This window comes from Manduca sexta, chromosome 26 (assembly GCF_014839805.1).
Source record: "Manduca sexta isolate Smith_Timp_Sample1 chromosome 26, JHU_Msex_v1.0, whole genome shotgun sequence".
NCBI lineage: Eukaryota > Metazoa > Arthropoda > Insecta > Lepidoptera > Sphingidae > Manduca > Manduca sexta.
Window position 1 is genome coordinate 10,193,189 of NC_051140.1, and position 16,965 is coordinate 10,210,153.

General features: G+C 35.1%; 1 protein-coding gene across 6 annotated transcripts in view; it reads left to right on the forward strand.

Annotated features, from left to right (window-relative positions):
* LOC115444875 (PDZ and LIM domain protein Zasp) overlaps window positions 1-15,542 on the forward strand; it is a 56,813-nt gene extending 41,271 nt beyond the window's left edge. For 2 of the 6 annotated variants that reach the window (XM_030170835.2, XM_030170836.2), the window contains exons 4-15: window positions 211-385; window positions 717-847; window positions 1,153-1,244; window positions 2,130-2,469; window positions 3,296-3,484; window positions 3,626-3,716; window positions 3,807-4,038; window positions 9,237-10,428; window positions 10,651-10,837; window positions 10,968-11,088; window positions 11,218-11,333; window positions 14,937-15,542. In XM_030170835.2, the coding sequence (XP_030026695.2) occupies window positions 211-385; window positions 717-847; window positions 1,153-1,244; window positions 2,130-2,469; window positions 3,296-3,484; window positions 3,626-3,716; window positions 3,807-4,038; window positions 9,237-10,428; window positions 10,651-10,837; window positions 10,968-11,088; window positions 11,218-11,333; window positions 14,937-15,014 (2,944 nt within the window). In that variant the 3' untranslated portion in view covers window positions 15,015-15,542. The other 4 variants (XM_030170838.2, XM_030170837.2, XM_030170840.2 and 1 more) reach the window with 4 other exon arrangements.
* The last annotated feature ends 1,423 nt before the right edge of the window (window positions 15,543-16,965 follow it).

Consider the following 16,965-nt stretch of genomic DNA (forward strand, 5'->3'; position numbering starts at 1 on the left):
TTTTGAAGCAGAATATATATTTCTTTGTCATCATCAGCGTGGGTACCTACAATATTTCGGTAAATTTTGTCAATCGATTTGTCTTAACGGGACCTACATACATTTGGTATACTTAATTGATACAGAAAACGTAAGATTTGTTCGTTGAGGTCGTTTAGATACGATAATTAAACTGGGTCAGAAATGTTGACTGTAGTTTTATATCGGCAGTGGCGGCGGCACATGGCGGCCCTCAGTGACGCCGACTGGCAGCCTACCGAGACCTGGCTCTCGGCCCCTGGGCTCCACTCCGACTCCGGTTACCAACACCTCGCTGAAAGCCACACCGCAGCCTTCGAGGGCCTTTGGATCTGGCCATAACAACGTTGCTAAACCCTTCGGTTATGTATGTAACTTTGTAGTTAAACGTAATTATAAGTAGTATCTAACTATTGTGATAAAGTCTGCGTGACTTATTAAATTCTATTCATTCGGTGATAAATTTTTTATTGTCGACTTCATGCTAGTTTTTGTACACATTTTTAAAGAATGTGAAGGTAAATACACAAAATAATATTATTGCACTTAATCAATAATCAATCGAAAACTACACACATACACATACACAACATATCCAAGACTTCACCTATCCTGTGAGACGAATGCGTAAAAAATCAATTGCTTCCATTGCGTTATTCTGAACGGTTATCAAGTGCATGCAATACCGTTATTTACAGATGAACGGCAACGATTCCGTGAAGAGCATTGTGAACAAGCAGTACAATACTCCAGTGAACATGTACAGTGACAAGACCATTGCGGAAACTCTCTCGGCGCAGACTGAAGTGCTGGCAGGCGGCGTACTCGGGTGAGTTGTTGCTTGTTAGATGACAGTTTAGGCACTACGATACCCTCGTCTTATTGTGATACTGTATCTAATACAGTACTAAGATATTGGGTATCCAATGAGGTAACATTGTCCAATTTTTTATTGCAATTAACAAAAGTAAATTATTGCATTCCCTTATTTCCTTTTATGTTTGTCTTTTGTTTAATATTTATATAAGCAAACACCATCGAAATTGTTGTATCATAATGTTATGATAAGCAGCTAAAGAAACGCTTTCGTTGACTCTTGATTAATATTAATATTGGACACATTTTGATTGGCAGTGTAAACTTCAAGAAAAACGAGAAAACTTATGATGCGGAAAAGAGCGCAGTTTTCAAAGTACTGCAAGAAGCAGAAAACGATCCTGAGCCAGGTAATGTAATTATCTTTGAACAAAACGGGCAATATCGTGTTAAAATATTTGTAGTTTCAATTACGTGTAATTTGTTTTCCATTTACATTGTACATATATCAGGAAATATGTATGTATTAAACCTACCTAGAATCAACCGCCACAATCTTAAATTACCTTTTGTTAAATATGTAATAGGTACTTATTTTACTGGACTACATTATTACGCATCAATTTTATTTGAACAAACAACTTAAATACAAGACTTTTAAATCTATAACTAGGTAGTTGATATGATCGATTGTTCAAAAAGTTAAAGAATTAGTGGGAATTAAAGCGTATTAAAAACGTCATCTTCCATATTTTTTATGCATTCCATGTCATGTACTTTAAGTAGCTACACCTACATCTTGTTAAACGTAATGCTAGTTTCAAAGATCACATTTAAATTGCTTGACAGAAAAAATATTGTTGATTTTTTAAAATAATAATATCCTAATTGGCACAAAATAGAAGTGAGCGCAGCGGCGCCTGCACCTCCAGTTAGTGGTCTCCGGCATGTACAAGCGCCCGTCACGCGGCCCGACGCGCCCGTCAACAATACTGGCGGCTTGCCTCCAGGCCAGAATATTTGCGAGGAGTGCGAGAGACTTATCACGTAAGTCGGACGGTGCAGGCAGGCCGACACGGTAACAAACGCAGGTTGGGCACTTCGAGTGTACGTGGCTGTAATGGGTGCCGAAATTGAATCTTTACGTGGACATGGCTTGCGCGCGGATTCTCTCGTGGCTTATTTAGTTCTTGAAACGCAGTTTCCCTATTTAAAACGTGTTTGGAGTTGTCCTTGTGCTAACTCTTTCACATGGTGTCGGGTCTCGGGAAATAACATTTCTTGCGGGCCAGCAGAGGCTTCTCACTTTTACTCCCGCGCGAGCGTTGCGCGCGGCGGCACGCCGAGCAGCCTGCTGCGCACGCACCGGTCACGGTCGCGCACGCCGCGCGTGGCCGCCTCGCCGCTGCCGGCTGCGCCCTCGCCCGCGCGCCTTTCCACGGGCACGCAGACACCGGCGCCGGAGCAGCTGGTGCCGGAGCAGGCGCACCGGCCCAGTTTGCCCGTGGGCTGCCACCGCGTGCTGGCGGACGGGAGGGTGGCGCTGGGTGCGCCTGCGCCGCCGCAGCCTGCGCCCGACGCGCTGCCGGTCGTCAACGACACTCCCTATTGCTCCGATTGTAATCGCTACATTATGTAAGAGGCGTCCCCCGGAATGCCTTGCCGTGTTTGCGACCGTGTCGACCTGTGCACTAGTTTTGTCATGTAGATAATTAAAAACGAGTCGATGTCTTACCGTTGCGACTTCTCTCCTCCTTCTACTCTATGTATATAAGAATGGTATAGAGAGGAGCCGGCACGAGTAACCCAGTGCACATATCGTGTTTGATATAAGTATGTATTTTGGAATTCACAGACAACTTTTTCCCGAATGGCATATTATCATTCATGGTTTTTCATACACGATGTCTGTACTAGAATTTACAATACATCATTTTTCATCAATTAATAGCCTTTCATCATTATTACATAATGTTTCAGTAGTTAGATCGTATTTGTTGAAAAGGCATAAATTATAATTAGGTTAATAATTAATTTAGCAAAGATTATTATATATTCATTCAGCATGTCATCACTTCGCTGTCCATGTAGATAGCACTGTTATCATTTTGCCTGGCAGTATTGATGGATCAGCACGAACAGTTCGGTGAGCATGTATGTCGTCGTAGTAACAATAATTAGATTTTATATTTACGCTAACTACAAGTACTTATTTATAATATTATGTTCAGTTAAACATTCTTACCTATTAAGTATCCATTAAATAGGTACTCAATAAATTCACCATCACCTTCGTAACGGACCTATGTACTGATCATACTATTTCCAATAACTACTTGGCATATTTCATTTCTTGTTGTGATAAATGTGCCCTGTGTAAATTGTAACCTTCAATTCCCGTTTAAAACTCAATATAATAATTTCTTTAATCCATTTAATTATATTTGTATGTGTGTACTAGTGGCGTGTTCGTGCGCATCAAGGATAAGAATCTACACGTCGAATGTTTCAAGTGCTCTACGTGTGGCACTTCGCTCAAGAACCAGGGCTACTACAACATCAACGGGAAGCTGTACTGCGATATCCACGCTAAGTTAGTGGCACGTCAAAATCCACCCGCGCCCAATCTCGATCCGGTCACCGTGCCGCCGTAAGTACCTACCTACTTCATATACCTACAGATATACTGACATTGTTTCAAAGTAAACTTTATAATACGTGATATTTTTATATGCAATTAGAATATAAAAATGTAAATAAGTAAATAAAATAAATATATTCGTTGTTGTAGGGGAGGCCGAATTCCATCCAACACGTACGCCACTCCGCTGCCGCCGCTCGCCACCGGCAACTACACTAATGGATCCTCGTCATTGTTCAGCGTAAGTGGTCATGGACTAACATTTACAGCTGAATGTTCCGAATTCTGAGTTAGGTTGTCCACCAATTAACCGGTTCGTTTATTTGTGCAGCCATCAAGCAACTTGTCCGGTCCGAAGCCGTTCGGTTCGTCGATAGGGTCTGCGTATTCGCCGTCGCTATCGCCACGGTCGGCGCCGTTGTCGCCGGCGCGGCCCGTGGCGGCGCCTGCTGCCCCCGCGCCTGCAGCCATGCCGACCGCGCTGTCGGCGCCTCTGCCTGCGCCCGCGCCTGCGCCACTACTCGCCTCCGCACCTGTACCGGCTGCATCTTCTTTCGCTCCCAGTAAGAGAGTCACATTTGCAGTATAATTATGATACAGTCTAAAACTGTCAAGTTTTAAAACAGATTCCTACAGTGCTGTCGTAATAAATTCTTACTTATATACCTTATTTTTATATCAGATATTATAGTTCGGTAATATACATATATATTATACTTACTATATTTTTAAAGTTTGACAGTTTTTTGTACAAGATTTACTTAAATACTTGATTTTACCGAGAATTTGTTTTTTTAACTGAGTCCAATGAATCTTAATTACTTCAGGACTTCTTGCATATTACACAATGTACTTATACCATACCCCTATTACTTATATATGTAGTTATGTTGTTAATCGTTGTGTTTCATCGATAGCTTCATTATTTTCATCGTTATTAAAAGAAACCCAAAAATCTATTTAATTCATAGTCGTTATGCATTATATTACAATTTTTTAAAGTGAACTATTGACACGGTTAAAAAAACATATATCTACTTACTGAGTTTATGTAATGCACAAAAGAGTACTTAAATATTGATTGAAAACTACTTATAGGTCATAATTTTATTAAATATTTATTATTACTTACGTATGCTTAAATTGACACCGAAAAACGTAAAAACAAACATTTTATTTTAAATCTATGTATCAATGTTATTACATGTTTAATTTTGTGAATATTTAGTATACTTACTTCAACTACTTACAATCAAAAATTGAAAGAGATACTTGTATTTTTTACTAACGAAGAAACTGTTTTTATTTTAATATCGCTATATTTATTTTTAAATATTTCCAAGAGTTGTTTAAAGAACATGCATATCGCGTTACATTTATAATTGTATATAAGACATATTATATACAATTGAATTGTATATCATTATGGTCTATTAAAGTGAGATATGGGTTCATTTATTTTTGATATTTATAGCTGTACCAATAATTGTAGGTTTTATTGTTTAGAAGTACAATTTGTTGATATTATTACTTAGTCGGTAAAAAATACACCTCTTGTTCATAGTTATATAATCATGCCAGAACACTAACTATTTTATTCAGTATTATCTTGAAAATACTTATCATAACGATAATTATTATTTGTTTATAATAAAATCAATAGACATCGCGGATTTTAGAATTTTTTAATGTTATTTACTTTCCAATAAGACTAAATACGAATTGCGGCGATACATAATAATATTATAGCATATTGATTATAATATAAAATAGCATTTACACATATTTATAAGCACTAGGTAAGCATTATTTAAATATAGGAGATGCCAACGACTATTCCTATGTTTGTGATTTTACCTACCTACCTATTATAAATTTTCATCTGGATATTACTTATTTCTGTTAAATTGAATATTCGTATAGATAATTAAGTATGAATTTATTTTCAACAGAACACCCAGTTTCAATTTTTAAAGGTAATCTAGAAATAGGTCTTGTAATATTTACATAATTATACATACATATTTATATTTATGTGTATATATATACTATAAATGCAGCTGAGCTTATTATGGCTACTTCTTGATGGATGTTTGTAGATAAATGACTATTTATAAACAAGAATGTTTGCGCTACGTGGGCAGCCGATTGCAGTATTAATATAACTATTTTCCTGGCACGGAATACATGTTGAATCAACACTTGTTACGCAAGAAGTCCTATCACTGTCGTACAGATACTTAACCTTCTCGCTTCATTAAAGTGGTTTGAAATTAGAATTTTAACTTTCATTATGTGAAATAGCTTTTCAATATCACTAATAATGTTTACTTTCATAAATTTTTTTCTCCATCCTTTTGTAACCTACCTGTATAAATAACATCCAAAAAGGTCAAAATGTTAAAAGCATCGTATGGCCCCCGCCTAATCCTCCTGAAGACGAACCACCACAATATAAAATGAGTCCAAATTCAAATTACGATGAACCTAGTCGAACCGTGCTTTCAACAAGTACAATTGAAAATATACCACTTACCCCGTACAATACACAGCAATCTATAAAAGAAATTGCTACACAAGAATATGCTTCTGCATCCTTTTCATCAACTGCTATGTCATCAATAAAAACCGAGTCAATGGAACAACACATGTCTCAGACGGAACAACAGAATACTAGTAGGATTACTAAGTCTGTTGCTCAAGAATCGTCTGTAAGCCAGAGTTTTGTTTATCAGTCTCAGGGATCTTTTAAGGAGGTATTAGGTCGTCACGGAGACCAAAATTCGACAACTTCAAATATGAAATACACAGAAGGGGAATTGGAAAATATAAGTAATACTAGCTTTGAAAATAAGATGGAAGCAAACGGAGATAAAATCGATACAACAAAAATGAAGGATAATGATTTAGAGCCTAAAAAAATTGATGAATTATTAATTTCTAGTGATAGTGTTAACACGCCAGAAATAATTGAACATAATAGCATAGAGCAATTTGAAAGCAGTGAAAGTAACTTTAAGCAACAAACTGATAATATTGATAATGGTTCCGCTAAGAAACCTTTGCAAACTGAAAATAACAATGAGGATCAAAAAACCGACACATTTGAAAAAAATACACTCAACAGTAATGTTTCCGAATCTTTCACCCAAACTTATTCAGGAGGATCTATGTTAGACGCTTTAACGATCGCCCCAGAACGTCCTTATTCACCGTTACCATCACCTCCACAACCAGTTAATTCACTGTTGTCTCAAACTCCGGTCGAAGAGAGTAAGCAATGCCACGAAGATCAGATTGTAACAGAAGATGAAATTTCAAATGATTTGTACGACGATAGTGAAGGTATTGAACAGAGTGTAATAAAAACAGATATACACATACCGGATCCTTCTCCAATATTTACTCAACAATTAAAAAGAGAAATAACGCCTATACCACCGCTCAAAGTATATAACCCTCCAAAAACAACGGAAGCCCCAGTCCCAATGCCTGTAGAAACAAAACCGTACATTCCGCCTGATTTTACTATAATCGCGGAGCCTAAAACCTCCCTATCGGTACTTCGATCGTCTTCCTGTTCTCCAATGATTGATGCGTTAACCACAGCACCAGACAGACCTTTTACTCCAAAAATTACACCTGTAAGTGCTACTGCAATAGAACGTGGGTCCTTAAGAGAGGCGCTTACTATTGCTCCTGACCGACCATTTAGTCCGTTACCTATAAATATTACAAATCCACCTAATCATTACACTGCTACAACTACAGTGCAAACCCACTCTATTGCGTCGGAAATATTAAAACCAATAGCGACTCAATCTACGAACCAAATAGCTAATCAGGATAATACTCAGATTTTAGGTAACATACAAAATACATACGAATTGCAATCTTCATCTCAGGCATCCGCTTTTAAGCCAGTTTCCAAACAAGCCTGCGTTCCTCAAAATCCACAAGAACACAGATTGGTAAATATACCTCCAATGCAAATGAAAACGAAACCTTCATCCATGTCAGAGTTCACTTCGATGCAGCAATCAAGTTTTGCGTCAAATTATTTAAGAAACCAAGGCTTCTCATCTGTTAAGGCAACGCAACACTACTTTGAAGAATTAGATAAAAAGGAATCACTATCGTCAACAGCAATAAGATCGAAGTCTGGTTTACATAAACCAGATAGTATCCCTCCTTATCAGAAAAATATTGAGATGCTTCCATCTCAAAGAGGTATATCACCAGACATGTACAGAGAAAAGCCAATACCTCAAAGGCCCGTGACACCAAATACCGACCCTCCAACTAAACGTCACGAAAAATCACAGGAACGACAAATGATTGCAGCAACACCACGTAGAGATATGCCAATATGTAATCCACCAACAATTATAACACCAATAGAACAAACTCCAATACCACAAAGCTATTTACCCGTACATAAAGAAAATCCTATAACTATGACCTTCCAGCCCGTATCGGAGGGTAATTTCATGAGAGTTTCACCAATACGCAGTCGGCCATCTACACCCAGTTTAATCAATAAACCTGCTCCTATAATTCCACACTATCAGATGAATTTAGTACCGGTAGAACATTTGGCACCAGAAACGCATTTATACGAACCTACTAGTCGCGAAGGAAGTAGGTCACCTACGCCTAAGCCAAGATCTCGTTCTCCGGCACCTGGACCACCACCTAATCCTTTAAAAGCACATGCGCCTAGAATTAAAGAAACTACCAGCCAGGGTTATATGCAGCAAGCACATTTACCACAACCTACATCAAATATTCAAAAAGGACATGAGATTTTACCAATGCCATCCGATACTGAAAATTATAGTGCGTATTCAACGAGACAAGCTGCTCAAGCTCAACAGCCTATGGTTAATCAGCAAAGGTTTGAGAATATGGAGTATCAAACTGAAAATTATACTAAAGATGATATTAATGTAAAAGAAGACTCATTAACTAGTCAACATTATGACCAAAGACAATTGCAATCACAGAATGTTGCAGAATATGGAAATACAACAGTCCAAACAACTCGTAAAACGTTTGAAGAATTTGGACGAACACAATCTGCTAAAGTTGTAGAAATCAGACACGGAGGTTCGTCATCGTTTGGTGGATATCAGTTAACTCAACCTAGTATTGAACCGAGTAATGTTAGTGCTAATCAAAATTATCCAACGTCTTTTTCAAATTTGTCTACTCCCCAAACGATTTCATCATTTAGTTCTTCGATTAATCCTACTAATGAGAACATTGCAACCGCTAGTAGTAAAATAAAACAATATCAACCAACGCCTTCGAGTTCTGGTGCTAACCAAGGTCCAGTGTGTGATCCTACCCCATCGACAGGTTCGAGTGTAGGGGCTGCCGCACGTGGCAAAACTTTTGGTGTATCTTCGGCGCCGAAACGAGGAAGGGGAATTTTGAATAAACCTGCGCTGCCCGGTTCCCGCGTGCCTCTTTGCGCATCCTGCAATGGAAATATTAGGTGATTGGGCACGATAAAATCTGAAGTGACTTCGCGTGTTTGCATGTAAAAAATAACATATGATATTTTATGTATAACTATATGTGTGTTAGTTAGAATTCCAAATTTATAGGTACCAATCTTTAGGTTTTTAGTAATTTCTGAACACATAATATTTATTTAATTTTGTTGCACTAACGTCTTAATTTACTAATATAGACAAAAATACTTTCCTTAACATGAATTAACGTCTGTTTATGTTTGTTTTCGATTTTCTAACAGTTAACGAAATCCAGAGTCCAAGCATGCCGCATAAAACGGAATTTAAAAGTCAAGCGGAAGAAAGACTTATAAGAAAAATGGCTAAAATGGCTTTAAACGGCTATGAAATTGGTATACAAAGAAAAATAAAGCCCGCTGATCATATTCAATCAATGGCTGATAAAATACAGGACACAGTTGTTACAAAACATCCATTGAATACAGAAAGCTTATCTTCTGGAGAAAATAGCCGAGACAATACTTTAAAAAAAGTTCACAAAATTATCGGTGACAGAGTAAAGGATCCTATAGCACTCAATCATCCGTCTAACACAAATTTAAATGACAATATTACACCGATACCCCCACCATTGCCTACTACTCCAATACCAACTTGCAACATTTATAATACTTCAATAGGTTATTCAGCCAATACAAATTCTAAAAAGATTCAAGAAAATATTCCTAGAAAGCTAAGCAATACTTTCACACCGAACATTCAAATTGGAAATAATTTTGAGAAAACAAGAAATGGAAACGATTATTCGAGCTTAGACGACACCATTAAAGATAAATTTGAAAATAATTATAATAACACGCTTCGAAAAAAAGCTGACGCAGAAAAGTCCGTATTTCTTAATGATATGAATACACATCTAGATATTAAAGGCATTGAACCAGGACTCGATTGCTCGACCTTAAATAAGCGAAAAATGTTCGAGAAAAACGAACAATTGAATTTATCAAACATTACAGACATAAGTTCTAAAAATGACGATAAAATAATGGTGACTGAATCAACACTTAAAAATAAACATAACTTTGAACAAAGTATTGACAACGGTGACGACAAGAATAAAATTGATCAAGATGAAAATTCTTCTAAAGAGATAAAGTCTTTATGTGGGAGTAGCTTACAAGATAACTCATTGTACTGTTTCAAAGCCGTTAAAGCCGATGATAAATATAGTGAACATCTTAAAAATGAAACATCGAATTCGCACATTAATAAACAATTGAATGAAAACAATGAAAAACAAGAAAACTCCGAAACGGAGACAGTTGTGAAGAGACGACAGAAAAAATGTAATAGAAACGATGACGGAAGGAGAGATTCTCACATTATTGCCCGACCATTGAGTACAATGACGTCTGTGGATGTCGCTGACGGATTATACCCTGTTTGTCATAAATGTGACAAAGCTATAACAAGGTAATATATCTAAATCTATTGTGTATTACTACAACTATTCCGTATTATACAATCTATGAGAGTAAGTGGAGTAAACTGAGTAGCATGATGTTTTCGTATGTGCAAGCATGAGTGTAAATTTATTCTTAACAATTAACTAAGACTGTTACATATATTTTTACACGTACAATTTATTTAAAACTATACACGGATTACTAATAAGCAACTATTTGTATTATACAGAGGACCATTCATCACCGCTTTAGGCCGTATCTGGTGTCCAGAGCACTTCATATGCGTGAATGCAACGTGTAGACGTGCGCTCCAAGATATTGGATTCGTTGAAGAAAATGGCCAGCTTTACTGTGAATTCTGTTTCGAACAGTATATCGCTCCTTCGTGCGACAAGTGCCATGCTAAAATTAAAGGCGTAAGTACGCTTACTACTAAGTTGCTATAATATAATTTATATCTAAACCGCCAGAAAATGGAAAAATATTTTAGATTTTAATAAGTAAGTATATAAATAAATGACTAACTTAAAATTGCGTTGTTTACAGGATTGCTTAAATGCTATTGGAAAGCATTTCCATCCCGAATGCTTCAGCTGTGTCTATTGCGGAAAATTATTTGGTAACAATCCGTTCTTTTTGGAAGACGGACTTCCATATTGCGAAGCAGGTAAACAAACAATATTTTAATTAATTTTGATTTATTATTGTAGCCTATTTATTATAGCCTATTTCAACATTTTAGGAATAAATTGTAAATAAGAACTGATAATTCAAATATGAACGTTACTGTTTTCAGATTGGAACGAGTTGTTTACTACGAAATGCTTCGCCTGCGGTTTCCCCGTGGAAGCGGGCGACAGGTGGGTCGAGGCGCTCAACAATAACTACCACAGTCAGTGCTTCAACTGCACGGTGCGTATGATGAGACGCTTAATAAATAAATACCAATAAATATATTATTATACACACGCAATATCAAAGAAAATTCTTTACTTCTCATATAGATATTAGGTATATTAATTTAATAATAAGTTTTAAGTAGGAACATAATAATACATATTGCAATAGTGAACAAAACATAAAATAGTCAAAACTTCAAATCAGTACCTAACTAAACTTTGTCACCGTAGTTTTTTTATTGTCCACAAAAAATAGGCTTTTATACTACATAGGTACATCTTCTGCATTTTATAAAACTAGTAATTGAACTTATTTATAGAATAAACGTTTTAGCTTGCATTTTATTATTATTCGCATTTGAATGACAAACCGTATAAATGTAACCGACAAACTCTAGTGTAATTAAAATAATAATATTTTAAAAATGCACTTTCGTAACACTTTACATAATGATGTCCATAATATTTTTACCAGTAAGCAGGTTTTTTTGTGGGGACACGCAGAAGCACGCTGTGGCCCCAAAAGAAATTTCGAAAATATCAAAAAAAATGCCATTAAAAAGTACAGGAAGGAGGGGCGTACAAAAAATTACTATGATCGGGGACTTATCATTTCCGAGAATTAGCGTGCCTCCAAAAAAGAACTGATAAAAAAGGCCTGCTAGTACCTATCTACGTAGTATACATACGTGTCTCGAACATATGCAATAAGTACATATATTTTCATTAATTAGGACCCCGCACTGTAGGTGAAAGTTCGTATGTGTTTTAAGGCGATGATTTTCTTCATAATATTATTAAGCGACAGAATACATAATATAAATATTTTTTACGTATCCGACTATACAGTAGGTAGGTACTTATACAAGATACTATATATATTATAGGGTTGTAGCTCGAATTAATATTTTGCAAATTAAAATATAAACATAGGCGATAAATTAAGTACGTAATAATTATTTAGTTCTTTCACAGATTTACTGTAATTGATTGAATTGGACTTGCAAATTAATAGCGACCGGAATATAATATGAATTAGCTTATGTACACCATTTTCATCGGATTTTTCATGTAAAAATTTTTTGGGATGTTGCGCGAGGATAACTTACAATAAATGAAATATCACATTGGTCGACCATACTTATTAAAGTGGCTTAGTTCAAAAATTACCCTGCATTTAAAGTTTATACAAATAGGTAATCTCATTAACGAGATAAGTGAACTTTTGCTACAGACAAACGCCCGTTTTCATAAACGTTATTTATCTAAAGACTAAGGATTGCTATGATAACAAGTCTGTTTCTCAGCAATGCTCCGTCCTTAGATAAATAACGTTTATGAATAAGGGGGAAAGAGTTTAGCACCCAAGTTTATGAAATACAGTACACCCTATATCCCTTTGCCCGATTCGAAGATCGAACCAGGTACTTCAGCATGATAGGCGTACCACGTAGGTACGCAATATATACAACTCCGTTTATTGCTTAATTGATGACTGCGAGTAGATACCTACTGTATTATGATTATAGACTATTACAAGTTTCAGTGAATTTGCGGTTTTTCAATCATAAAATTAGACTATTTGAAATTTATAAATAACAAGTTATATGAGTCTAACATTAAGAAATTGAATCCACGCCGCAGCATGAAAGACTTACCGGAATATAAATCCCACTTGAACCGTACATTTTTCGGGTTAAATGCTATGACTTATGTATTTAGACTAGGAAACAATACTTACTTAGAATAAAAAGTAGAGTATCAATTTGTTAAGATCCAAAAAATAAGTGTCGCTTAACGCTTTAGTTTTTTCAAGTATCGGAGCGCCCAATAATTTATTACTATAGTTCGATCATATTAGGTTGTTTGTTATTATATAATAGAGTATCCAAACCAAAGACATTAAACTACTTATATCATTTTTTTCTGGTTATCAATAGGCACTTCTATTTTTATATAATTAACCTAAATACCTAATATCCATAAAATGATCGGACGGTACCTACCATTAAAAGTTATATAACAAACTAGCTTTTGCCCGCGGCTCCGCCCGCGTTATAAAGTTTTTCAGGCTAAAGTTTTCCGTTATAAAAGTAGTAGCTTCCCGGGAGCCTATGTTCTTCCCAGGGTCTCAAACTGTTCCATACCAAATTTCATCTTAATACGTTGGATAGTTTTTGAGTTTAACACGTTCAGGCAGACAGATGCAGCGGGGGACTTTGTTTTACCCTTAACATTTTGTTTTACAAAAAATAGGGGTTGGTGATAGAAGGGTATAAATTTAGGGTTGAATGTATTTTTTAATGCGACATAATAAAAAAAATAAAAAAATAAAAATTTGTATAGAATTATAAAAAAAATGTTAAGGGTGGACAACCCTTAACACTTAGGGGTATGAAAAATAGATGTTAGCTGATTCTCAGACCTACTGAATATGCATGCAAAATTTGGTTAAAATCGGTAAAGCCGATTCGGAGGAGTACGGAGACAAACATTGTGACACGAGAATTTTATATATTAGAAGATTAGATTACGAGATATCTTGTGTACTATGATAATGTAAATATTATACACACCCATTTAAAATTAAAACATTATTATAATCTCAGCCGATACCTATTGATAATACAACCACTTAATAGATGTCATGAAAAAAAAAAAAGCTCGTCATACGCCGCCATACCGTGTTTAGTACCCCAAGTAACAAATTCTTGTGTGCCTCCTCAGTGTGTACGTAACGTTTGAACTTTGAACATTTTAATGATATATTGTACAGTTTTTGTACTTAATACTTACTGTATATATCGTGGCCTATATTGAGTATAAACTTCCCAAAGTTCTGGAAGTTCGTTTTTTAATAGTATAGTAGATAATTCATTATTTAGTGCTTGTAGAAATGCTTTTCACCTTTTGTTTAATAAGTTTATGTAGTTTTGGCTATTTTATGAACCTAATCAAATACCTACCTATTTATTATTTGCATAATAATAACGTGATTTCCTTTGGAAAAATACCATGATGTACAAAGGAATTCTGAATGTTTGTATTTTTTTTTTATTTCACGTTCACACAAGACAGAAAAAAATTAATACAAAATATGAACATTCATTCGTTCTTTTTTCCAATATTAAACGAAGTAGTATGTAACTATACCTAGATACAGTACACTAATCATAGACTGACGAAACATGACAGTCTATGATTAGGGTACCACATGATGAATTTATTGACTACACCAAAATTTTCCAAAGCAAATCTGTGATAAATAAAAATGGTTTTATTTTCGCGGAGAAAGTGCAATCGTCACTACCGCCCATTTTCTAAAATTTTCTTATTCTAAGTTTTCTAAAAGTTCGATAAGAAATGTCAATCTTAAATTTATATTCAAATAACCAGTGATAAATCTCAAAACAGCTTTTACATACTTATTTTAACCTCTATAATTTTGAATGCGACAAATGTTCAACAGTTATCTATCTATTAGTGATTATCTCTAGGTACATATATCTATATCTAGAGATGTCTTTAATATTTTTAATTGACTTATAAAAAGAGGAAGACACTTCGATTTGGACAAATGTGAATTGTAAGTATTATGACTATAATTTTTTTACAGGTGTGCAAAAAGAACCTCGAAGGACAGAGTTTCTTCGCCAAGGGAGGTCGACCTTTCTGCAAGTCACATGCACGCTAATAGATCTTCTCAAATCATTTATAATTCCGATACCGTGTACACGACAACAACATTTCGTCCCGTCTCTTCTTCTCCCATTTCCACTGTAGAAATAAAAAAACCATCACCGCAAAGGACCAGAAAGCTGGAAACACCCCTCCACTTCGATGGAGGATTGTTTTCCGACATTACGAGCGCTGATGGAAAGGTACTCAGTAAAGTAACGGTAGATAGAGTACAGCGGTCGACGCGGCATGACGTAACTAACTCACCAAGTGTTGACTTGCATGACAAGAATCCTAACGTCGATGACATAATTAAAACTGAAACTATAACAAATGAAGATGTAATCACCGTCAAATTCACTCCAATACCACTCGAAATTGATTCACCACGCTTGCTTACACCATTGCTGTTAAATCAAGCAAGAACGCCAATAGAATTGATAAAGAATGACTACGAAGATTTGCAGAGCTACAAAATTGTGGGTTCTTTGTGTAAAGAAAAAATGTTCGAACCTAATAAATTAATGCCCTCGGTAAAACAAAATTCAAATGACCTTAGATTGTCAGAGTCGGCAAAAAGGGATCATAGTCCTTTAGCTAATTTTCTTGTCTCCGAGCATTTGATTAAAATAGACAATTATCTACAAGAAAGTTTGAACGCATGTTCCCAAAAAGACATTACAGATTGTCCTATAAATAATATTCCACTAAAAATAAAAGAAGAGACGGACACGATACCCAATAATTCAAAATTAACTCAAATTGAGAACCATAATATATTATGTCACGAAGAAGTTCGTAGTATTAATAATGTTACTAATAGTTACCATGATAAAAATAACGCATCAACGATGACAACGACCACAGCGACCACAACGACTAAACAAGAACAAGATTTTTGTCCAATAACAGAGTTATTTGATAAAAAGGAAACTTCAATTTCCTCTCCGACTGAATACATAAAAGAAAACCAATGCAACGTAATAACTACGCATGAGACGAAATGTGGTCGCTTACGTGCTTATTGTAACATGCCGATACATTATCATGCGGCTATTTTATGTTTTTTATTAGTTGTATATAACTTTGTTTACCAATATATTAAACAAAATTATCATATTGAAGAGAAAGTTTCGTAATGTAAGTGATGTACTATTAAATTGTATTCGTAAACTAGTCATTACATAACTATTCATAATATATATTTGGCACGAATATCTTCCATTGAAACATGTAAATATTCACAGTTAATTGCCCTAAACTTCTCCTTTACTATCAATATTTTATCAATAACAATTTGGTGCTTCTTATTTTAGACTCCCTTCCAATATAGCGATTGATTATAATTTAGCTCTATTTAAGGCTTTGTATACAGCTTCCGGAATGTTGCAACGAATTAATTATTACTAACATTAACCGACATAGACAATCGAACGATGAGATGTTCAAATACAATAAAAATTATTATTATGATAGCCAAACTTTAATCTTAGTGTAAATTTATTGGTGCACCAACTCTTGACAAATAAATATTGTAACTTATCTCATTTCGTATGTAAGTACTACTTATATTTATTTACATTTTATTGTCCTATTGTGTCATTCATGTTAATAATAATGTATTATTAGAATGTGTTTTATGATTTAAAATGAAAATTTAAAAGTTTTAAACAAAAAAATATACCTTCTACGTTGAAGAAAATAATCTTAATTTTAAGAACTATTTATTTAAACTTTTAATGCATACATACATACCCAAATAATATTATAATATTTTTAAGTTGCGCTTAATAAAGTATTTAATTTTCTAAAATGATTGTTTTCTTATTGATTACGTCAAAACCGATTGGTACAAGGGCGTCGAAAATAAATATTTATCAGAAAGATATTGTTTCCAAGAAAAAAAGGGGAGGGGGATCAACTTGCAGGGCGTTGATTGGACTTGATCTCATTGGCCTTGATATAAT